Source organism: Manihot esculenta, chromosome 2, assembly GCF_001659605.2.
Source record: "Manihot esculenta cultivar AM560-2 chromosome 2, M.esculenta_v8, whole genome shotgun sequence".
NCBI classification, from domain to species: domain Eukaryota; kingdom Viridiplantae; phylum Streptophyta; class Magnoliopsida; order Malpighiales; family Euphorbiaceae; genus Manihot; species Manihot esculenta.
The window spans coordinates 10,322,723-10,346,006 of record NC_035162.2 but is presented as its reverse complement, the minus strand read 5'-3'; the positions used below and the strand labels follow the sequence as shown (position 1 = coordinate 10,346,006).

General features: G+C 32.7%; 2 protein-coding genes across 3 annotated transcripts; one reads left to right on the top strand and one right to left on the bottom strand.

Moving 5' to 3' along the window:
- Window positions 1-722: 722 nt before the first annotated feature.
- LOC110608694 (beta-adaptin-like protein B) lies at window positions 723-8,742 on the bottom strand. Its single transcript, XM_021747970.2, has 16 exons — window positions 8,542-8,742; window positions 7,993-8,178; window positions 7,616-7,813; window positions 6,796-6,909; window positions 6,354-6,604; window positions 5,598-5,733; window positions 5,299-5,478; window positions 5,078-5,170; window positions 4,753-4,964; window positions 4,607-4,670; window positions 4,340-4,519; window positions 3,607-3,699; window positions 2,716-3,128; window positions 2,327-2,516; window positions 2,034-2,237; window positions 723-1,233 (listed from the first exon to the last, which is right to left on the bottom strand). The coding sequence occupies exons 2-16, from the start codon at window positions 8,077-8,079 to the stop codon at window positions 931-933; spliced, it is 2,718 nt and encodes a 905-aa protein (XP_021603662.1). The 5' UTR covers window positions 8,080-8,178; window positions 8,542-8,742; the 3' UTR covers window positions 723-930.
- Window positions 8,743-13,714: 4,972 nt separating this feature from the next.
- LOC110609705 (stomatal closure-related actin-binding protein 1) lies at window positions 13,715-22,703 on the top strand. Of its 2 annotated transcripts, XM_021749479.2 has the most exons (14): window positions 13,715-13,938; window positions 14,058-14,089; window positions 14,618-14,917; window positions 15,289-15,417; window positions 16,012-16,104; window positions 16,954-17,094; window positions 17,434-17,502; window positions 18,553-18,636; window positions 19,130-19,310; window positions 20,248-20,364; window positions 20,469-20,527; window positions 21,570-21,704; window positions 22,044-22,193; window positions 22,307-22,703. In XM_021749479.2, exons 3-14 carry the CDS (start codon window positions 14,636-14,638, stop codon window positions 22,349-22,351), a joined length of 1,485 nt encoding a protein of 494 aa, XP_021605171.1. In that variant the 5' UTR covers window positions 13,715-13,938; window positions 14,058-14,089; window positions 14,618-14,635; the 3' UTR covers window positions 22,352-22,703. The 2 variants fall into 2 exon arrangements, with proteins under 2 accessions (XP_021605171.1, XP_021605172.1); XM_021749480.2 differs by lacking the exon at window positions 14,058-14,089.
- The last annotated feature ends 581 nt before the right edge of the window (window positions 22,704-23,284 follow it).

The following is a 23,284-nucleotide window of genomic DNA, read 5'->3' as shown; positions in this document are numbered from 1 at the left end:
AACTCAGTTGATGAGGTCTCGGTCTTCGTCATCGCATTCCAAACAGCCAAATAAGAGGCGTGTCGATGAAGGTATGGTGGGAACTGATTACAGTTGCTACAAACACCAAGAAGAATAGATATCTATGCACTAACAGAATTAAGATGCAGCTTCCAAATTTCAAATTTATGTTTAGAAATGCCTTTGCACAAGGCCACAATACTTTGGTTCCGCATCTCTTGCTCGTACGCTGCTCAGCATTCGCGAAGAAAAGGGGACTCACGCACTTGACTTGAGGGATTTTTTATGCTTAAAGATAATTTGTCCAGACGAGTTTACCAATTTTCCTCTTTGGCCAAATTATCAAATTTGTTAACCTGCAGTATCTATACACCTTGTTAATTTCTGTTTCCAATTGGGTGATGCTAGTTCATCAATTCATCACATTATTGCCATCTCTCTACCAAACAGCCATTTCAAATTTTCATTAGTTTAAAAGGCTAGAGTCGAACAACTTTCATTTTGATACTCGTGAAATTGCCAAGCACGCATTCACAGGAATCTATCATAGTTTAATAATGATAATAATAATTACATGTAAATTCCACCGAGTTGGAAAGATCCATCAAACATGAAACAAACGGATAGGAGGGTTAGCAAAAGCATCTCTCTAGATATGTGAATGCAGATCCATCAATTGCTGAAAAAAAATGGTCCAAGCCAAAAACAATTAAGTGCTTCAGTTACTACCAAAAGGAAATATTCATAATAAAATCATACAAGAAGAATCTAAAGTTTAGATTAATACAGATGTTATAGAAAGAAAAATACTAACAAGGCCAGAATTATCAATCAAAACCTCACTACCAAAAGCAGATTTTACACATCCAAAAATTGCAGAAATAAAAACGGGAAACAAAAATAACAAGGATGATACAGGAAACCTGATTTCTAATAACTAGTCAGGAGAGTCTCGACAGCTTCAAAGAATAGGGGTGCCATGTCGGGGTTTGGAGTCTTGATTGCACATTTGACCCCTGGGGATCCAACAGCTGTGGTGAGTTCAATTAAAAAGGGAATTCCACGAGGAATTTTAGCGGAGAAGTAGAACACATCTTGGTTGGCATGCTTCCGCTTTGCAATAAAGAACATGTTCGATGCAGCCAAACGGTCTAAAGTAGCTTCAACACCATTCACTACAATGCCAGGAAACTCCTTTGAGACCTCATTTGAATCAGGAAGAGACCTCCACGTCTGTAAGGTCAACAGCATGCAATATCAGATTTCAATAACAACAACAAAGAGCTTTAATCAAAAGACATCTTCACTCAACTCTGAATTTTTTTTTTACTTGCAGACAAATGACACAAGTAGTTCCTGAACTGAAGTTCCTAACCTAAACTCAAATTGGAAAAAACACAAGTATTTGCTTTGCCTAGAAATTATGATCTATTTTAGCCCTAATTAAGAAGAAAGGGAAAATATCATGAAAAGGAAAGCACAAATAGCCGATAGTCAGATGGATGGATGATTTTAGATGCTTTAATGCTAAATGAAAATGAAGCTTTAAAATAAATGCAGAACTGTGATTTATTAACCTAGTAGCTATTATTGCATCAATGATGTAGGTCCAAACCCTACATGAGATATTTAAATGTCTAATCAACTTCTAATGAATACTCAAAGAAGCTGTCCAAAATCATGCCCCCCCCCCCTCTCTCCTTCCTTTCTGTTTCCCCCTCATACAATTCTTATAGACAGTTCTGCTAGTATAGAAGCATCATATGAAAACACTGGCTCCGTTTAGCATATCACAAAACTAATAATAAAAATAATATCACAGATGAAAGAGCTTACACATTAGGTTCACCATTTAGTGCACATAAAGATCGAAATCAAAGGAGCAGAACTTTTCCATACTCCAGAGAAGATCAATTAATGGGTTTCACAATCATTCCCATTAAGCACTTAATATCATCACATTTACTGTGTTTTATCAACTTGGATACATGATGGTCCAATGAAAGAAAATACAAATTTTTTCTCCCTCTTACCTCTAGGAAGCTTCCACGTTCCATCCTCCCATCCTCAGTGAAGAACACATGCAATGAAATTTTATCACTGAAGTATAATACTGGCTGTTGATTGTTCTTCACAGCAACTTGCAAAAGTGAGTTTGGAGGAGCAGTAGACATGTTCTGGAACAATACCATAGGCAGCAGAGTTGCCGCTGATGTCCCAGGTTGCAATTGTGGAACCTAACAGTCAATATTAACATGGGAACTTATACTCAATATGAGGGAAAAGTATAAACTTACTGTTTCAAAACAATGGAAGTTAAAACTACCTGCAGAGGTCCAACAGCAGCAAGACCAAATGTATTCTTATTAAATTGAATCATAAACCCATCAAGGGGAATCTGTGAGTTGTTCTCAAACAATATGCTATAAAAGATTTGACCATCTCTTCGCGTTAACTGTCCACTGATTTGTAAGCCATGACCAGCTGATGCTGGCAGTAAAACTGGCAAAGGCGGACTGCAACAAGTTCAACCATCTGCTTAGTATATTTTAGGCCTCCAAATAAGGCTTGCAAATTATGCTGGGTTCAATGCATGATAAAGTTAAAATAGGCTTTGCTAACATTACGCAACAAAGTGATTACAAAAGAGAGTTGCATGCTCCCTGTCCCACAAATTTCAGCAGAAAATTATCATATACGTGCCAGCATACTTACCCAGCAGGAGTAGATGCCTGGTCAACAGGGACAATAGCACTATTATCCAGGCCCATTAAGTCACCAAGTAAATCTGGAACAGGAGCTGCAGGTATAGGAGAAGCTGGTGCAGGGGCCGGTTGCTTTGCTCCAGCAGATGGTACATTACTTGAACTGGTTGGTGGCGAGGCAGCACTATCGGCAGGATGAGCAGGTGACTCCGAATTCCCTGTTTCACTCCCGTCTGGATAGTCATCATCTTCAGCCTTCTGTGCTGCTGTCTTCACGCGGGTTACAAATGCTTCTGGAGGCTTGTGATACACAGAGGACAATGTAGCAATATTGGAAAGAAGCTCATCGAGAAGAGATGGATCAAGCTGGTTAGAATCATCACTGATCACAGGCTTCTCTGCCAGCACAACATCCTTAGCAGCCTGAAAGATTAAAATTCACTAAATAGAATACATGCTGACAACAATGTTATTTTTTTCGTAAAACACAGCATGCATGTGTTTATAAAGGGAATTTCATAAAATTTGAAATTCCAAATTTAACGAGTGTAGAATACTGAATAGGGTTCAAAATTGTCAAGAAGTTGTCCTTCCACTGAAAGGGATTAAAATAGCTTGATTAACAATTCAGAAATTAAAAGAAGCCCAAAGCAAGCAGATAAAGATACTGCAATGCAGCCAACTGAATGAACTTGCACATATTGTGGTGGCATAAATACCAGGGCTCTCATCACAAGCTATTATAGTTATCCTCATCTCCATTCCATACCCCCCAACCCCAAAACAGAAGAGAAAAAAGAATACAGCAAACAGTAATCTGCATGCCTCCAGCAGACAAATGCAAATGCAATTGCAACGGATTGAAACACATAGTATGAATTTCAAAAGCAAAACCACTAACCTCAGGATCAGTAGATAGCAGTCGCCAATATATGTATGCCCGATCCCGTAAATCAGGATTGTCTGTTTCCACAGTTGCATTATTCAAAACAACCTGTGAAAAGAAAGTATTATAATGAGAATCGACTTAAAGATGTCAAGTCCACGGGTAACTAAAGAACAAACCACGAAATAAAGAACGGCGATTAAAAAGTTGTACTTATGATGAGGGAAAGTTAACAAAGTACCAATGAAGAAATGCTAGACAATAACGAATTGCGACATAACTGAAATGTCACTTAGTTGCCTGCCTGACCCCAACCTGCGGCTAGCCACCGGGGGTTGGGGGAGAGAGATTTCTATAGAAAATATAATACAATATTGCAACATTGCAATTTAGACTTCACACTGCTAAAATTTCATCAATCTATGTTTGAATATCTGATGAGCTAATTTCCAGCTCAGGATAGAATTCAAAAATTGAAAAGGTAAAATATGGAGAAACAGAAAAGAAGAGGCAATAACTGCAAATTGCAACTTCCCCTGCTTTTTGAACGGAAAAAAAAAAAAAAGGTTCCATATCAAGCTGAAAACCTTTACTCCATATAGCATACATAAGATCAAATATCATGACATTTGAGATGATATGCCAAGTGGAGGAGTCGAAAGACTAAGGAGCCAAAAGGTCAAAGTAAAGGAAAAAGTAAACAGAGCATAACTTGCTGAAGCACAATCATGTAGGTATAAAGAAAAACCTGAATCATCTGCTGAGGGCCTTCAGTCGGCTTTTTCAGGAAGAGTTTGACGGTTGCAGTCAACAATTGCAGCTGAACTTGTGCAGGCTCTTCAGGGAAACTCTCCAAGAAGCTTTCTAGGAGCTCATCTGCATTGTCAATTCTTTCCGCATACTCCCCAATTATCCAGATCATGGAAGCCTTAAAAGAGAAGAAGGAAGATGGTAAAGCATAATAAAATCTAGAATCATAATCTATAATGGAAAAACATGAAGAACAACACATTACCTTAGCTTCTGGTTCATCTAAAGTATCTAAGCTCTCACAAAGTGTGGCAATGATTGACTCGTAACTGCAAAGGAAGAGGAAGTACGAAATTTAAGAAGGAAATCAGAACAATCATAACCATTGGGGTGACAGAAACTACAACTTACGTATTAGGGTATCTTCTAAAGATATCTTTGATAACTATAATAGCCTCTTGAACCACATAATTTACTTTAATTTTAATCAGCTCTAGGAGGACACTAATGCAGCGTTCAGCTGCTCTCTCCAACTTGATGGCACAGCGTCCAATGGCACGAACAGCCTTCCTGACAAAATCCACATCTACTTCTGTGGCATACTCTTTGAATTCCAGCAGAACCTGCAAAAGAGTTCATCAAAGCAAACTAAAAGTTAAACTTTGGACAAAAAAGACAAACTATAAATGCACCAGGTCTTCCCCAAAAAGAGAAAGGAAAAGGAAAAAGAGCATACTTGGTCTATATTTCGGTCTGAAGCAAGTTTTATCATGATTTCTAGTTTCTCCATCTTCACATAAATTGGGTCATTGTACTTGCAGAAAAAAACCTGAAAATAGAAGAAAAAGTTTTTGGAGCAGGACCTCCCAAATACAACATGATCAAACGTGAAGCACGAGTGGGAATTTTAAATGAATTTATATATTTCAACTAGTGGACATAATTATGTCCATTTACCTTAATTTCATGTGCAAGGATTGTAGGCCTTCTCTGTACAATTAGGTTGATGTTCCGCAATGCAACATACTGTATCTCAGGTTCTGCAGAGAGTAACGTCACAAGAGGAGGAGCCATCTTCTTGCAAAGATTGCGAACAACGTCAGTGCTGGTGATAAGTTCCATTTGTTGGAGGATCATCTATAAGGATGAAAAATGAAGAAAAGAAAGTACGAAATTAAGTTTAGACAAGTTGAATACAATCAAAGTTGCAAACAACAATCAAGCAGTACAGCAACAAAACGCTGAAAGCATGTCACCTTAACAGCTGAAAGTACAACTGCACAATTAGCGTGTTGTAGCCTTGGAGTAACTCGCTCCACTATATTTTCAGCTTCACGGGCATCAGCCGCCTTGTATCTAGAAAGAGCATCTAATATAAAAACTTGGCCCCACCTGAAAAAGGTAAAAGTTAAAAAAAACTTAGACATACACCAACAAGAGGTTGCCCAAGCAAAAAATCTACAGGAGATTCCAGAAAAATTCATTTAATGATTAAAATAATTCAAAGCATAGAATCACTCATTTGCTGGTGAAATTGAGTCATGTATGCTTCATAATTAGGAAATAGCACACACAAGTATGCACATTGGGCACTGCACAAAATACAACACAATGTCAAGAGGGACAAAGAACAGATTGTACCTAATATTGCAAGTTTATTGAACCCACAAAAAGCATTTCTATCTTCGAGAAAAAAAAAAAGCATTTCTGTTACTCCGAGAAAAAGGTGAATTAGGAGAAGAAAAGGAGGTAGGGGCTGAGAAGAAAGCAAAAAAGCACATCATACACGTTTAACACAGCTACATGTGCATATAACCAGATTTTGAACACCTTTAGCTCACTCCATTCATTTGGCATGCCCAAATAAAAAGCAATATGCACCAGTCCAATTGAACCATATCAGGCTCAGAGCCAGCAAGGATCAAAACATCAGTTTCCTCATAGTCATAGGTGATGGGTCTCTCCACATCAAACCAAGAAAAGATTTGCTACATGTCATTGTAAAAACTTACTCTGTGCACTCATTTAGAGCAGTAAGCAGCTTGGCGAGTGTGGTACTAGTGATCTCAAAGATGGGTCTGCTACTATTCTCTTGAATCTCCGCAAGGCTTGCCACAGCATTTGCTACAACCATTGGATTATTGTCAGATATCAAGTCCTTGAGAGATTCCAGAAAACCCCTATCTTCAACTAACTCAGCATTTATGTCAAAAAGTTTTGCCACACAAATGGCTGCTGTCTTGCGAACATAAGGATCATCATCCTGTTAAAATACATGAAAAATGCATGAAAGAAGGTAAATGGGAGGCATCAGACAGGAGAAGCAAATTCAAAAAAACAAATCATCAATACAAAGCAAGATAAGCATGCAAAATCCAAGCATAGCAACCTACTGAACATATAAATTCCAACAGACTGCATAAACACAAATTTATATCAAATCTTAAACCCAACCTTTAGACACCTCTGAAGGGGATCACATAAATACTCTGTAATTTTGTCAACGCGAATGCAACCCATTGTCCGTACAGCCAAAGCTCGAATAAGAGGATTTGGATCTTGTGAATCCTGCAAAAATGAAAATAAAAAGTCCTTTAAAGGTGACAGAAGCATGTTATACCAATGCCAAAAACATGACAGAAAACAACATCAAGAAAGAGAGAGAGAAAGGGCAACTCCCTTTTGCAAAACATTTTAAATTTAGTCTAAAGTCCTCTATGGTAGGCACAAAAGTAAATCCAGATGAATTAAAAAACAACACTTTGAAGCTGTTCTCCGCAATAACGAATATGGTGCCATGTAGATGAGAAAATTTTGTAGTAGATTGTTACAAGTTGTACCAGATGCAGAAAACTCTAATAGATAAGCCGTCAACAGCACTTGGATGCATTAAGAAGCTCTAAAATGATTTGAAAATTTGAAGTAATATAAACAAAATTTAGTCTTGTTCATGGTAATGCTCGCCAATTTAAGACGTTTTGGAAAAACAAGCAATTAATGCATTATATGACTTCTTGTTTTTTCAGCAAATCATTCATTTTTTTACCATAAAAGACATCTTTGAAATGAACGTTACTAAAATGATCAGATAACTAAACAAAAAATAGTTTTAATCAATTTCAAAGCAATGATAACTATATATACTAAAATGATGATTCTTGAAGATATTAAACAGATAAAATGAAATGTCAAATAATTTCAAAGCCAGGGTATATAAGACAGAAATAATACTATGAAAATCCGTTAGTGATTAGCTGTTTTGCTTTAGTCTTACCTTAACAAATGTATTTACAGCAAGTATTGCTAGATCAGGCTGGCTCTTAGCATAATTTATAAGATATAAATAGACCAGCTTTTTAAGCTCCAAATTTTCCGTTTGCATGCAATTCACTACATCAGTGAAGAGCGAGGACACATCCTTCCCAACAGTCATCGCAGCAATCACCTTCTTAACAGCATCTTTTCTCTTATCCTGCACAAGGAGATATTAGTGCAGCAATACAGCTTCACATGCATTCTACTGTAAGATTTCAAAAAAAAGTTCCATTATAATTTAAAAAAAAAAAAAAAAAAAACTACAAAATATAAATCCTGAAAACGTTCGAATGAAATATAAATTGTATGTGGGTACAGAGTCAGAGGAAAACAGACCTTGTACTGAGAATTGAGTTCTTCCTTGAGTTCAGGAATTTCACCCTTCTTGGTGGTCGAGAAGTACTTCGAATCGTGGCCACTCATGGCTGGGCTCTGAACCAATGAACTCCAAATGCAGAGAGAAAGATATTTGATTCCAGTTACTCTAACAACAGTTCTTTCTCATGTGCAAAGCACGCACATCTTCCACGATGCAAAACAATCATAAAACAAGAAGAATAGCAATCAGCGATTAGATGCCACTCGGGAGGATAAGTTAACGGATCCTTAAGATCCGTACTCAGGGCCTTTGTTCCTCTATAATACGAGAAAATAAGAATTCCAAAGAAACTCAAAAACCGTATCAAATAATCTCATATGTATTTAGCTGAGCAAAAGCGAACTGAAATTGAACTAGATCATAACAATCGCCAATCTGCTCACAAAACCTAGCACAAATTCAAGCGTATTATCCACGACACGATCCAGTTCGAACAAATCACAAGAAACTCCTAGATCTAATCTGATGCAAGTTGAGAAATAGTAAGAGGAGGACAGTCCACTTACGAATCACTGAATCAGGCAGTAGCGTAAGGCAGCGGTCGACGACGACGACGGCCGCGGAGTCTCAGTGGTGGTGGTTTCCGGCAGCGCAGGAGGAGTGAGTTGATAGCTGGAATCCTTACAGATCTATAAATGATAAATCTGTGCAAACGGAGAAAAGTATGAGAACCAAGTCGAGTCGAACCGTCGTGGAGTTTTAGAAAAAAATAAAATTGACCAACGCTAAACATAATAAAATAATAGGACTGCTTCTAAAAAAAATAATAGAAATTTGGATTAATCTTTAATTTCACTCATGTGTGTATTAGAAATTTTAAATTTTACTTTATTTTTAATCTTCATTTAAACTGACACATAAATTTTGATCAATTTAAATAAAAATAATAATTGAGCTTTTCAATTTTCTGGCTAAATCACAATATAAAAAAAAAATCCATTCATAATCATCAAATTAAATTTCTTAATTTTTAATCTAAATAATTAAGTCATGAAATTTAGTGTACAAATGTAAAATTCACATTTACCCATATAAATTTCTATCAAAAATTTGTTTTTATAAACTAATTGTTTGATTATTAATTATTTTGCAACAATATAATTAACAATAGAAAACAAAATAAAGATAGTAAACTCAAGTAAATAAATTATAAAATAAATATTAAAAAATAATATGAATTTATTTCTCAATATATATATATATATAAACATTTCAATTAGATTATAAATTTTCAATATTTTCTATTATGTAAACACTATCTAATTGAGTTCAAAAAAAACTATCAAATTAAAAATTACAAATATCATTATACTATTAAAATTAAATTTTCTAAATAAAAGTACAGTACTAATCTATATTTTACTAAAATATTATTTAAAAAATTTGTAAAACTTATTTGCAAATACGTCATTTTAATAAAAAGGTATGAATTGAAATTTGAGTAATTAATTTTTAAAAAGTTTTCAAATATAATAAACATATGAAAGTACAAATAGATTGTTCATATTTCTATTATCTAAGTTGTCGAGCCATAACACACATAATACATATTATTTTTTATTAAAACTTAATAAATAAATTTAATTACATTAAAATATACCAAATATTACCTAAATAAAATTATCATGTGAAATATAAATATTTTGAAGTTATTTATTTAGAAAGAAAATAATATACGAGGCTTTTGCTCTCAATAAGTTAATTGTAATGAATAAAAATAAAACATTGACTAAAATCGTAACTTAATTTAAATGAACAGTTTTTATAAATTTACTTATTTATTATATTTAGTTGTCTTATAATGTAATTTTTTACATATTAAAAAAAAAGTGATATTATATAATAATTATTCAAAACCATAGAGTGATTTTTTATTTTTGATATTATATAATAATTTTTTACATATCAGTTACACCATAGTATATTTAAGAATAAATCATGGAGCGATGTTTTATTTACAAAATTCCCTTTAGATAATGAGAAACTATAACAAAATTTTTATATTTTATTAATTATTGATAATTATTTTATTTATCCGTTTTCTAATTATTGACTAAGACCCTTTAAATAAATTGATATTTATCGAAAGAAAAATATTATCCATTGTTACTCTAAGTGATTGTCTAATACTAAAAAATATTTATTATATTTTATATTTTATTAAATAATAATTGATTATTATTATAGAATAATAATTAAATATTATATTTTTTCTCAACACCATATAGTTTGACATTGCAAGTAGGCATTGATGAATTGTGGATGGAGAATATGCCCTCTTTTATCATGCATTAGCTCTAGATGGTGTACTTTGCTTTGCCTTGATTCAACGGAAATTCTATAGGCTTTTTTAAAAGAAGATTTACTTTGATTCACACTTGTTCTTTTTGCAAGACGGTGATTTTAATAGCCAGCCATACGCGAGAGACTTGCATAAATTTTTACCCTTCAAATTTTCAAGCATGAAAATTGATAAAAAAAAATAATTAAAAAATCAAAAATCAAATTATTATAAAACTCTAGTTTCTATACAAGTGTTATTCAAAATTCCAATAATCTAAAATTTATCAACTTTTTTGTTTGGATTCAACCTTCAAAATAGATAATATACATTTTTCCTTAAAAAAAGACATTTTTAAATAAAATAAATATTTCACTGAATGATGTAAGGCCAAATTTCATAAAATTAAATTTCTAATGCAAACTTACCTCATTCTCTTAGCGGTATTAAAATCAAATGGCATATTCAATTAATATGATTAATTTATAAAAAAATAATAATTTATTTAATTAATTTAAATTTAATAACAGATATATATATATATATAACATATATAAAAATTATTTTTAAAATCATAAAATTAATATATAAGCTAAATCTCTCATCTCATTTGGCCTTAATTATTTAATAGATAAATCTCATATTGAACCCAATACTAAATAAAAAATTCATATTTTAAATAGCACTTAGTCTGGTGAAAAGTGCATCCTTGTAGCTTTGAGAGGTCTGAGGTTCAATTCCCCCAACCCCTATTTAAAAAAAAAAAATAGCACTCACTAATATCCACGGTGTAAAAGAAACACATAAAATTTATATCAATTACAAAATTATTATCTCTCAACTCCAAATTATTATTTTTCTCATAAAATATTTTCTAAATTATAAAAAATAGGAGAGGTTTACAACACCATTCCCATAGGAGTATATCTCATATCGGTGTTAAATATATTAAGCACTGCGCTTTGCACATAAAATATCATTCTTTTTTTCAAAGGTAAGAGTCTAGGATTTAATTCAAAAAATTACAATTGGACCCAAATAACACAAAGAGGCAAACCCATCTAGCTAGTAGCTTAGTTCACAAACAAAACTCTTCCCATAAACCCTATGGCAAGGCAAGAGAACTAGGTAGGGATTCAAAAAATGATTCAAAAACCAAAGGCAACCCAACATTGCAAACAACAATAACGCTGCTATTAGATCTTCGTGGGGAGACACCGTGGATAAAGCCATAGATAAACTAACCCAATAAATCCAAGAAGAAAGGACATCGTATGAGAGTTAAAAAAGACAAATACATATTTAGGGAATGGAGGATCTGAACTAAGGGAAACCATGAATGACTTTAACTCATTTGGTCTTTTAGAGATCGGGTAGTTGACAAACGCATAAAGTAAAGACCCATAAATTCTACACATGGCTATCCTCAACAGAGAATACGCACTAATGGATTCAAATTTGCATGCAAGCTTCGCTGCACCAAATAGCACATTATAAAGAAATACAACAATACCATAAACCATAGATCCTTTAATTCGCTCACCGTGAAGCTCCAATCTGCAAACAATCAAAATAAATATTTACATATATTAGGGATATGTCTTAAAGCATGATTGTAATTTATTATTAACTACATTCTTTATTTATTAGTATTTATAATTAATTTTATTTATTTGATTAAATATTTTTAATTAATAACAAAATTCTTTATATTTCAAAATACGGTGTATATAAAATTATGAAAAAGTTAATAACGTGAAATTTTTATTATATGTAGATATATTAATACTTAAATTATCTCTCGTCATAATATTATGATATATTATATTTTTTGAGATTATAAACAATTACGCTTGTAAATTAAAAATATAAGATATTTAGAGTTAACATATACATGTTTATTTGAGAAATAAATAAATTGAAGATTCAAATTTAATATAAATAAATATATCATATCATATTAGTTACATAAATATATTTAATTTTGAGAAATACTTTTATATAAATACTACATTTTGATTAAAATGCTTATATTTTAGTTTAAAAGTATTGAAAATCAAGAGATTGAATATAATATATAATATTTTAAGGTATTTAAATGATCAATATCTCAAATAATAATAATGGTAAGATATAGTTTTATCATTTTGAATCAAATCTCTAAATAGAGTAATATATCACTTAATAGATAATATTCATGAAAATATAATTTGAACAAAATTTATAAATCTATCAAGAAATATATGAAATAAATATTACATTTAATATAGATTAATGTAATATCGTGAAATAAGTTTATTTCCTGACAACTGAATATGGAAGGTTATGATTAAATACTTTTGACCTCATAGCAATTGGATAATTATGATATATAGCTGAATGTCTTTCATAATAATAATATATAATATAAATAAAATAAATTAATTATAATTTAAAAAATTTTAATTATAAATACATTATTAATTAATATTATGTACAATTAAAATATTTTATAAATCTAATGAATCACATATATAAAATTTAAAATTAAAGGTAAAATAATAATTTAAATATCGGTATAAAATGTTTAATTAAGAGAGAAAATTAAATGATTTAGTATACTATACCAAATATTAATTAAAAAGTTTAAAATTAAAATTTTAAATTAATGAGTACAATGAACTCAATTAATTAACTGAACTCAATGAATTGATTAATTAAAAGACCATTACTAATAAAAAAATTTATTAGAATTAAATTAGAAGAAGATTTTTATTAAAATCAAATAACAAGAAAAAGAATAAAATAAATGAGATTATAAAATAATCCATTAGCCAAAATATTGATCCACCCAAAAATATAATAGAAAATTTACTCTTATCTACTTCCTTCTCTCGGTGATTATTGAAAATTTTCAAAAAGGTAAAAATTTTATATTTTAATAAAAAATTTAAATTTTTACTAATTTCTTATTATGATCGAAGTTTTTAAATTTTCATTTTCAATTATTAGCATTTTATTTATAATTTTGAAAAATCAACAATATCCGGAACAAGTTGTTTCTTTTTGCCTATCATAGATGTTAATCTAGAGATAACGGATTAATAATTTAAATATATAGGTGTTACTACCGACCAATGCCAGACCGTTGAAGTTTTTAGTTCTAACTGTAATTCACTATAATGAATAAATATAATTTGGATTGATTCAATTTACATATTTTGTTGTAAGCATGTATGCTGATGTCTGCAACAGAGTCAGCATTTTTTAATTTTACTTTTTTAATATACAAATACACATAGGAGTTGCCCGGCGATAGAATCCAAATCGTTTGGTGTTTCTTGGAAATTTTTAAAAAATAATAAATAAAAGAAACAATCGAGTTATAAGGGCGGCTTTTATTTCCTCTCTTTTTATTATATCTACTTCCTTTTTAAAAAGCAAGCCACCCCACTTTTTCATACTCTCTCCTTTTTTTCTCTTCTTCACCTTCTTAAATTGTTTCAAGGAAATTATTATTCTGTCTCTGAATAAATCAGGATTTTCCATTTCTTCGCTACCTTGCATCTGATCCTAGAATCTTCAAATCCCCATTGCTTATTTTTCTTTTTTAGTTACATCCCTTTATGTATTTACATGATCTGTAAGTTTAAGCTTCCCTTTTTGTCTCCATTTTTGCGTTGCTTTTTCCCACCCGAACAAATTAGACTTACTTGAGGGTTTCGTTTTCGTTCTTATCTGTTTGTTTCTTCGATTTCTTAGCTGAGCTGGGTTTGGACTTATTTTCTTTTTATGTGAGTTTTCTCTTGTTAAATGTGATTATTTTCTTTTTTTTTTTTACTTATTTAATTATATTTTATGGGTTTTTTTTCGCTGGAGCTAATTTCAGTTAGTATGATCAGTGTTATGGCTGTTCTTTCAAGGTTTGCTTCTTTTAAATTGATGGATGATATCTGCCTGTTCATTTTTTCGGTTGGCTCTAAATTTCTATAAGCTTGCGTAGGAATCTGAGACAATGGAGCAGAAAATGAAATGTCTTGTAGTGAAAAAATTTTCCCAGAAAATGAAATATCTTGTGGTGAAAAATTTCCCCGCTGATTAAGATCTAAAAATTCAGAAATTTAAGTTAATTTGTTCCATTGTAATTTGTTAACAAGCAAAAAGGTTACTTTCTTTTGTCTTCCTCGATCAATTACTTAGTTGAGTTAATTTCGGTTGGTAGACACTGACCCACATCTTGCTTGTAAGTTGAGAAGTCCTTTTACAATGATCATGAGCTTAACTCCTTATTGTTAATCTTATTCTTTCTGATTGTCAAACAGGGTAGTTAGTTTGGAATAATGACGAGGGTAAGCCGTGATTTTGGAGGTACTATGCAGAAAGATGCTGTCCCAGCTGTATCAGCTGACGTTGTGTTTGCTTCAAGTCGCTTTCCTAATTACAGACTTGGAGCAAACAGTCAGATTCTGGAAGCAAAGGATGACCCAAAAGTACTTTCCATGAAGGAGGTTGTTGCTCGTGAGACTGCAATGCTTTTGGAGCAGCAGAAACGCCTCTCTGTCCGAGATCTTGCCAGTAAATTTGAGAAGGGGTTGGCTGCTGCTGCTAAATTGTCTGAAGAGGTGGAGTTGTTTGTTTGTTTGTTTTTTGAATTTTGTATTACTGTATTACTTCTGGATGCTTGATTCCATTTTTGAGTTTTACATGAATTGTTGAAGAACTTGGTTGTAGTTGTTTGGCAAGTTGACTTACCTGTGAAAATTGAATTCAGTTTGTGAAGTATCTGTCTAATTTATGCTTTCCTTGGTCTTTTTATTGTATGACAAAAAATTGAAAAAATTGTTAAACTGTACCTAATTACCAATTAATTTTAAATTGGGCTGTGATAATATGACTTCCTACAATTGTGCTTGTCTAGCAATTGATTAGGTGGAGCATGAATGAAATTTGAAAATAAGTTGGAAGTCTCAAGCTAGTCATCTGTGGATTACAGGCCCGACTCAGAGAGGCAGCTTCATTGGAAAAACATGTTCTTTTGAAGAAGCTTAGAGATGCACTAGAATCCTTAAGAGGGCGTGTGGCAGGCAGAAACAAGGATGATGTAGAAGAAGCTATTGCAATGGTTGGTTTTGTATAATTGCTTCTCGTATCAATATTCCTCATTTTTTTTAAAGGTTGTATAGATGATTAAAGATTCTGCATAGCCACTGTAAACTACAAAGCTATTATATCTTGTTGAATTAAAATTTCAGCTGTACTGTAACAGTGCATAGTGATATAAGGTTCTCTTCATATACATTATGCATGGAAAGTATTTTTGTAAATTGCCTAAAATCTGATTAGCATTTGCAAAGAAAAATATGCTTGGAACAAAACCATTATGTTGAATTTGTGATTTTTGCAAATGCACCTACTTTATGCCTTGTGTTGTACCATTTCTTAGTTCTTGAATGCATTGCTCAAGTGTTTCTATTATTATTGTTATTATTTCAACTGAGTACTGAAAATGTGCCTAAACTGATTCGTAGAAATTGAAATGAGTGAAAAGATTTCCTTTTGGAAAGCAACATTTCTGCTATAAAATGACCTTTGGTTTTTCTAGTTTAATTTGTTTCCATCTAGAGTTTGTTTAGGTTCTGAATTCATATCGGTGCTTCCTCTGGTCTCTTTTGAATGATGCAACTTACACATGCCAAATTGTGGTCACTTCTTCTAGGTGGAAGCTTTAGCTGTTCAACTGACTCAAAGGGAAGGAGAGTTGACTCAAGAAAAAGCAGAGGTCAAGAAGCTAGCTAATTTTCTTAAGCAGGTGATGATTCCTTTGTAGAAGCTATGGATATGTCTTATGCTGTTCTGGTTTTTTATGACCACATTAATTTTTAGGAGATTTGATCCTAGCATCTAGTTTTTGGAACCATGGCAAATAATCAGAGGGGGAAAAAAGTACATATTTCTTGTATTATGTGCTCCATCTACCTCCACCCCCCAATCTCTCTCTCTTTTTGTTGTTGCCTCTCTCTCATTCTTTTAGCTAGTGATGTTACTTTTAGTTTGAAATTAAAAGGAAAGGGAAGGATTCCAGTGTCTGCTTCTGAATTCTTTAGTAGTCTTTATTAAATTTATTTATTAATGTTAGGAATGCTCTTTTTCTCTAGAAAACTTACAATTAACTCATTGTATATCTCAATTCCAGACTTTTTTTTGGTTCCAAACATAAACCTCCCGTATGTATATAAACATAGATGTGCATATTTGTATTTTTCTTCTGGTTGATTTATTCAAAATTTACATTTTTCCATTGAATTCCTCTAATATGTTAAATTTCATTTCTATAATTGGAAGTAGAAATCTCTGTTGCTTGCTCATCTCTGACGTAAGACCTCTTTTTCTTTTTCATTGAGAACTCAAGAAGGGTGGAGATGGAGAACTATGGAATTTAGTTGTACACTCAAGAAGTTCCTCTCACTCTCCCCCTCCTGTTCTTTCCCTTTTTTGTCTAAATTACTTGCCTGTATAATACCATTTTTTAATATCTTTTCTGAATAGAATACAGTTTCTGCCCCTACTCACTCTGCCTTTTGTATACACAGACATATCACTTATCTCTGGGGGATAAGTAGCTTGTAGTTAGTTGCTGAGTGCTTGTATGCATTTGTAGGCTTCAGAAGATGCCAAGAAACTTGTTGATGAGGAAAGAGCTTTTGCGCGTGCAGAGATTGAGAGTGCTAGAGCAGCAGTTCAGAGGGTGGAAGAAGCCCTTCAGGAGCATGAACGGATGTCTCGAGCTTCAGGGAAGCAGGTTTATATTATCTGTTACTTGGTCCAGTAGTGCCACTGCCAATCATCAATCTTCAATTGTCTGTTAGTTGATTTTTCCAGTATTCAGGGAGGGATTCTGTTTTATGTGGCCAATGGCTGATTATGTCCTTGTTGGCATATCCTGTTGCAATTTTGATGCTTACCATTTATTTAGCAATTTTCTGAAATTTTTGAATGGATGAGCATAAATGCACATGCCTTTCATGTTCTCTTTTGGGATCTCTTGTGTTTAGAATTTGTTAATTTAGTGTTTTCTGCATCTATTTGCAGCATGTTGCGCTCTAATTTGTTGTTAACAAATTATCACTTGGGATATTAGGACCTGGAGGAATTAATGAGAGAGGTTCAAGAGGCTAGAAGGATCAAAATGCTGCATCAGCCAAGCAAGGTGCACATCTGAACTTCATTCTTAGTTTTGTTTCTCAGAGAAACATTAGAAGTTGCAAATTAACCTATTCTATTATCATTCATATTTTGCTATTTCATTTATCTAATCATGTTGTAGTTCTTGTAACATAATTGTTTCTTACACATGATCATCAAAGGATTTTATAGGCTTCAGGCTCAACCCCTGAGGTTGCATGCTGTAGTGGTCTTGGGCTAGGTTCTATCTATGTTTAGGGCTATTCTATTAAAAATTACAAATGAGGAAGGGGCTAATTTAAAAGGAGATGGATGCAGACGAAGAAGCAGTGTTTTGTGAGTGTTTTCAGCTATGCATAGTGGTGGTGGTTATGTTTTTGAACTCTTAGCACCTGGCTTCTGTGATAGAAATATGGCTTGAGGTTATGTTGAACTAATTCAGCAATTAGCTTCTTTTAGTTATTCATTTCTTCAGTGAAAAATATTTTTGTATTCAGTTGTTACTACCTAAAAATTGAAAACAGTCTGTAAATATTTTACATACACATCAATTAAATTTGTGCTTTGTATCCTTTGAACGTAGGCCCCAGATACTTCTCATGACAAAGTGCCTTGCACTTTTGAGGCTATGCTCTTACACTTGGCTTTCTTGGTGTTTTAATCTGTTATCCTTCTATCTAAATGTAGTAACTGAACAATATTCATATTTATATAAATATTGCTTACATAGTTTGCTAGCAGGATGTAGTTGTCAGTTTGAGCAACTTTAGATGTTAGATCAAAGTTTGTGGAGGTCAAAATTATTCATTTGCTAGAAGCTTGGTTGGCATCTATTGTATTATGAAATTTATGTATATGAGGCTATGAGCTTTAGTAATGGGACTGAGGTGTGGTATGAAATGTTAAACAATTCCTAACAGTAACTGTAATGGGAGTTCAATTTCAACTTTCAGATGCATTAGCTTTATGTGTTTGGAAACCCTTTCTTGCTGTGTTCATTAGCTTTCTGAAATTTCAAATTTATATTGATCCAAGTTTATTTGTTGATAACGAGTTGGTTGAACTTAATTTGTAGGTTAAGGACATGGAGCGTGAGCTACAAGCGTTGAGGATTCAACTTGCAGAGAAGTCTAAACGTTCTATTCTACTTCAGAAAGAGGTTAGTTTATTTCTTTATGCTTGTACCTTTTGAAAATAATAATAAAAAACTCATAACGTATCCTCTGAAGATCTCATGGCTAATGCTGATCCTGGATATGCTTAGTTTGTTGCTGGTTGCGGTGCTATCCCACATTGAGGTTTTGATTTATATATATATTATCACCATTTTATGGTCATATAAGTAAATGAAAGAAAAGAAGAAAAATGGAAATAAAAACCCCTACATGAAAACATGTCCTCATGCTTTGCTCCTCCATTCAGAACCCTTCTCCTAAAAGCTATAATTGCATAATACATTTCTGAATAAGAGCAATAATCTCAATATGTAAAAACACTCTCTTTTCAAGCTGTTGACACATTTCTGATTTTTCATCTAGATGCACATGTTTTTGTGTTGTAGTTTATGTGAACAGTGTCATACTAATATGGTGATGAAGTGGCTTCCATTACCAACATCTTCAACTTTCTGCTTTTCTTTTCACCTTTTTCAGTTGGCAAGGAGCAAGAGAGCTGAGCAGAATATATCCCAATCATATGAATTAGATGGCTCTGAAGCTTTAGGTTCCTATTTATGGATCAATCCTTGCTCTGATAATGCTCCAGAACTTTCTAAGTGTTCAATTCAGTGGTATCGAGTGTCATCTGAAGGTGGCAAGAAGGAACTTATATCAGGTAACCTTAATCAATCAATGATTACTTTGCTTTACGTGATTCAATAAAGCAGAGAGGGGACACAATAAAAGCTTTGTGTTTGATTCTGCTTTTATAAAATATTGATGTGACAAGAGCTTAATGTTTTTAACTTTCTAGCAGTTTCTGTCCTTTTGAGTTTGGACTGGTTTTTGTTGTGTTTCTTTCTTCTAATTTTGTTCTTTCATAAGCCAAATATTCGCATGGAAAAGGCATGTATTACTTGCATGTTGTAAATTGGTGCTAACATGAAGTAGGAAAGAAAAAATTCATTATGACAAGAAGATGGACTTCATGACTCTTCTGGTCAAGCAAGCAGGCACTACTAGTTTGCATGCTCAGTTACCAAAATTCAACTGCTGTCTGAAGCATTTAGGCCCCTATACTTTCAGTATCCTTTATTCCTTTTAAGCTCTGATGATGGGAGATCTTCTCTTCCCTTAAGTACAGAAGTATCCCTTTTTTCCTGATATCCACAGTCAAGCCCCCCCCCCCAAAATCTCTCTCTCTCTCTCTCTCACACACACACACACACACAAGGGATTTTCAATAATACAGATGAGATAATTGCAAAGTTGAAATTGGCTGCTGGTGATGAGAGATTATACAATTGACATTTAGCCTCCGTTCGTTTCATGGAAAATATTTTTCTCATTTTTTGGCATTTGGGACACTCTAGAAAATTGGTTATCATATTTTCTTGGTTAAAGGAAAATGACTTTTTCGAGGAAGTCATTTCTAAACTTTAAGGAACTTGTTAATACTATAATATATAAATTATTAATATCCTTTATTTTTTAAATAAAAATCAACGAATAGAACATAAGTATTGTATTGGAAAATATTTTCCATTGAAAGCATTTATTTTCCATAAATAAATGGAGCCTTAGCTAATTTCATTAGTTCTACTTCCCTGCAGGAGCAACCAAATCAGTTTATGCTCCAGAACCTTTCGATGTTGGACGAGTACTACAAGTGGAAATTATTGCTGATGGACAGCAAGTCACATTGACTACCACTGGTGCAATTGATCCTGGTCTGCTTTTGTTCTTCTCCTCCTCCAGTTTGTTAAGATATGAGTTAACTATTCCTTATAGTGTTAAACATTTTCGGGTTCATGTTGACTACCACTGTTACCAGCCGCTGGTCTGGGGAGCTATGTGGAGGCACTTGTGCGGAAACATGATGTTGAATTCAATGTAAGTTGTATTGTAACTATTCAAACTGTTTTGCTGATTGCAATTGAGAATATGTTGCTTATTTGGACATTGTACATACTACATAGTGCATCAGTGTGATCATTCTGTTTATGGTACACTCACCCTTTTGTTGTGTTCGTTGGGATATAAGTCATGTTTATGCTGGCCTTACTATTGGTGTTGGTTGCTCAGTCAGTCTTGAACTGGGGCATGACATGATATCTCCCCACATGTTACCTTCAATTATTAAAGCACATGTGCGATTTGCTTTTTCATATTCAAAATAATCGCTATTAGTTTATTCTTTAAAAGATTGTTGACAACCTAGGTTTCTATTGATGTTGCTTGATATCAAATCTAAGTGCCTATCAAAATTTGCATGATTTAGTGCGATAGCATCTGGTATGTTCATTTCTTATGATTCAGATCAGTTCTTGTAGATATGAAATTGCTGGAAGATGTAGTGAGCAATCACGAATCCATCATTTCCTTATTTCCTCTATTTCAGATTCCAGAAGTCTTGCTAATTTGCCAAAAATGTACTATAAGGTTTAGATTATTGCATTGGGGTGAAGATCTGTTAATATTACATTGCTTGTGGATTCTTTTTTGAGAATCTGCATGGGGAAAGAAGCAACAATTTGGGGAGAAGGAAGTGCGGATTAGGGGGAGCATTTGCACCCCAAAAATTAATTTACATTTTTTTATTATGATATAGGTAATGTGAAATATTAGAACCATTTATTTCTTATCACATATCCAGTAAATTTTTATAGCATTGGAGCCCTTCAATAGAAATGAATAAGTGTAGTTAACTATTTTTTTTTTTTAAAATTAATTTTATGCTCAACAGTAGCCTCCTAAAATAAAATATCTGGCTTTGCCTCTGGCGACAATAGTAGTTCATATTAGGCTAAATAGCAATAAACAGTGGTTAATTTGAGCTGAACGTATTGGAGTATTTATTTGATGTTATTTTCTGCATCTACTTCCTTGATCCTTCTAGACCATGTTTACCATATTTATATTGTCACCTCTACAGGTAGTTGTTACCCAGATGAATGGTGTAGATCATGAATCAGAATCAATTCATGTGCTTCATGTGGGAAAGATGAGGATGAAGCTTTGTAGAGGAAAGACAACAGTTGCTAAAGAGTACTACTCCACTTTAATGCAGGTAACGCCATTTGTAAGTTAAATCTTTTTTTCAGAAGATGATTTGATGCTGGAAACTCTTATCCTTGTTTTAATGTTGTTTTTTGGTTAATTTTTTAAATTTTATTAATTAAACAAATTTCCGTTCAATCTATTCAAAGAACTGTTACAAGGACACTGCACAGGGCAAAAAATATATTCATAAGGTCCCCACACCAGCAGTGTGCCTAATGTGCATCGACTCTCTCGTGCTCTCTCTTTTTCTCTTGCTCTCTCTTTCTCTGATGTGTTCACAAACCCTTACATATTAAATCCAAGTGAAAAATAGTGATCTCTTTCTGAGACTTTACTTATATTTTAGCTATGCGGAGTTAGAGGAGGTGGGAATGCTGCAACGCAGGCCTTATATTGGCAAGTGAACAAAGGGCTTTCCTTTGTGTTAGCATTTGAATCAGAGAGGGAAAGAAATGCAGCTATTATGCTTGCAAGGAGGTTTGCCTTTGATTGCAATGTAAGCATTTCTCAAACTCTTAAGATCAATTTTCTATTAGAATCTCTTTTTCTGCTTTTGTCTTTTTGTTTCTTTTCCTTCTAACTTGCAATGGCAAATTCTTGAAATGCCAGATCATGCTTGCGGGGCCGGATGACCGATCTCCCTTAGGAACATAAATGACTCCCTTGGCATTCCATTTTCACTAATTGTAATTATTATGCTGAGTTCCATCTTGGTGTTATATAGGTTTGTAATAGTAGGATTTGGCATGTCCTATTGTGTTATGGGCTTCCACCATTCTTTTCTCCTTTGATTTCTTCCTTTCTTTCTTCTCCAATCCCAACACCAAGGCATGTTTTTTTGTTTGCCCTTTTTGTCTGAGTGTAACATAAATTTCAATTACAAATGGAGATTGATTGATTGATTGATTGATTGTAATACCTGTTAAAAATAACAGCAGATGTTGCAGGATTTATGTATTATGACTAATACATGATTGATGTCTGCTATAAGAGAAGGTTTTGCTTTTCTTTTTTCCCTTAGAATAATCTTTGTGACTTCATTTTTGGTTTTTTCATATTTCAACTCTCTAAACTTGTCAATTGAATGAAGATGGAAATGAAGAAACTGGCATAGGCATCAGTAAGAATGTTGCCTAATTGCTTTAGCACAAATGTTGAGTATTTGGAATTGATAATTCTTTTTTTATTGAATAATGTAAAAAGTTTATTTATGGGGTTTTTGCTTTTATCATAGTTACCATTGCTATAGTCTAATGAAATAAGATTTCGATTATTCTCTTAGGAGATGATAAAGTATTATTTGAGTTTTAACTAATATCGTTTGATTAAGAGAAAAGATAGGTTAAACTATGTAAAATTTTATTGAAATTTTTTAAAAATTAAAAAAATGAGTTTTTAATAGTTAAAGTGAGATTATTTATAATAGAAATAAAAATTTTATTGAAATTTTTTAAAAATTAAAAAAATAAGTTTTTAATAGTTAAAGTGAGATTATTTATAATAGAAATAAAATTTTAATAAGTAAAATTATGAAAATATTTAAAATATTAAAAAAATAATTAAAATGTAAAATTGATTCTTTAAATG

Bases quoted from the DNA above. Each gene is read 5' to 3' on its own strand.
- LOC110608694 (XM_021747970.2), bottom strand. From the start codon at position 8,079: ATGAGTGGCCACGATTCGAAGTACTTCTCGACCACCAAGAAGGGTGAA. The intron at 4,671-4,752 runs GTAAGTTGTAGT...CTTCCTTTGCAG, and splicing joins TTTAGAAGATACCCTAATAC to TTACGAGTCAATCATTGCCA. The intron at 4,520-4,606 runs GTAATGTGTTGT...TTCTCTTTTAAG, and splicing joins TAGATGAACCAGAAGCTAAG to GCTTCCATGATCTGGATAAT.
- LOC110609705 (XM_021749480.2), top strand. From the start codon at position 14,636: ATGACGAGGGTAAGCCGTGATTTTGGAGGTACTATGCAGAAAGATGCT. The intron at 20,528-21,569 runs GTAAGTTGTATT...TCACCTCTACAG, and splicing joins AACATGATGTTGAATTCAAT to GTAGTTGTTACCCAGATGAA. The intron at 22,194-22,306 runs GTAAGCATTTCT...TTGAAATGCCAG, and splicing joins GGTTTGCCTTTGATTGCAAT to ATCATGCTTGCGGGGCCGGA.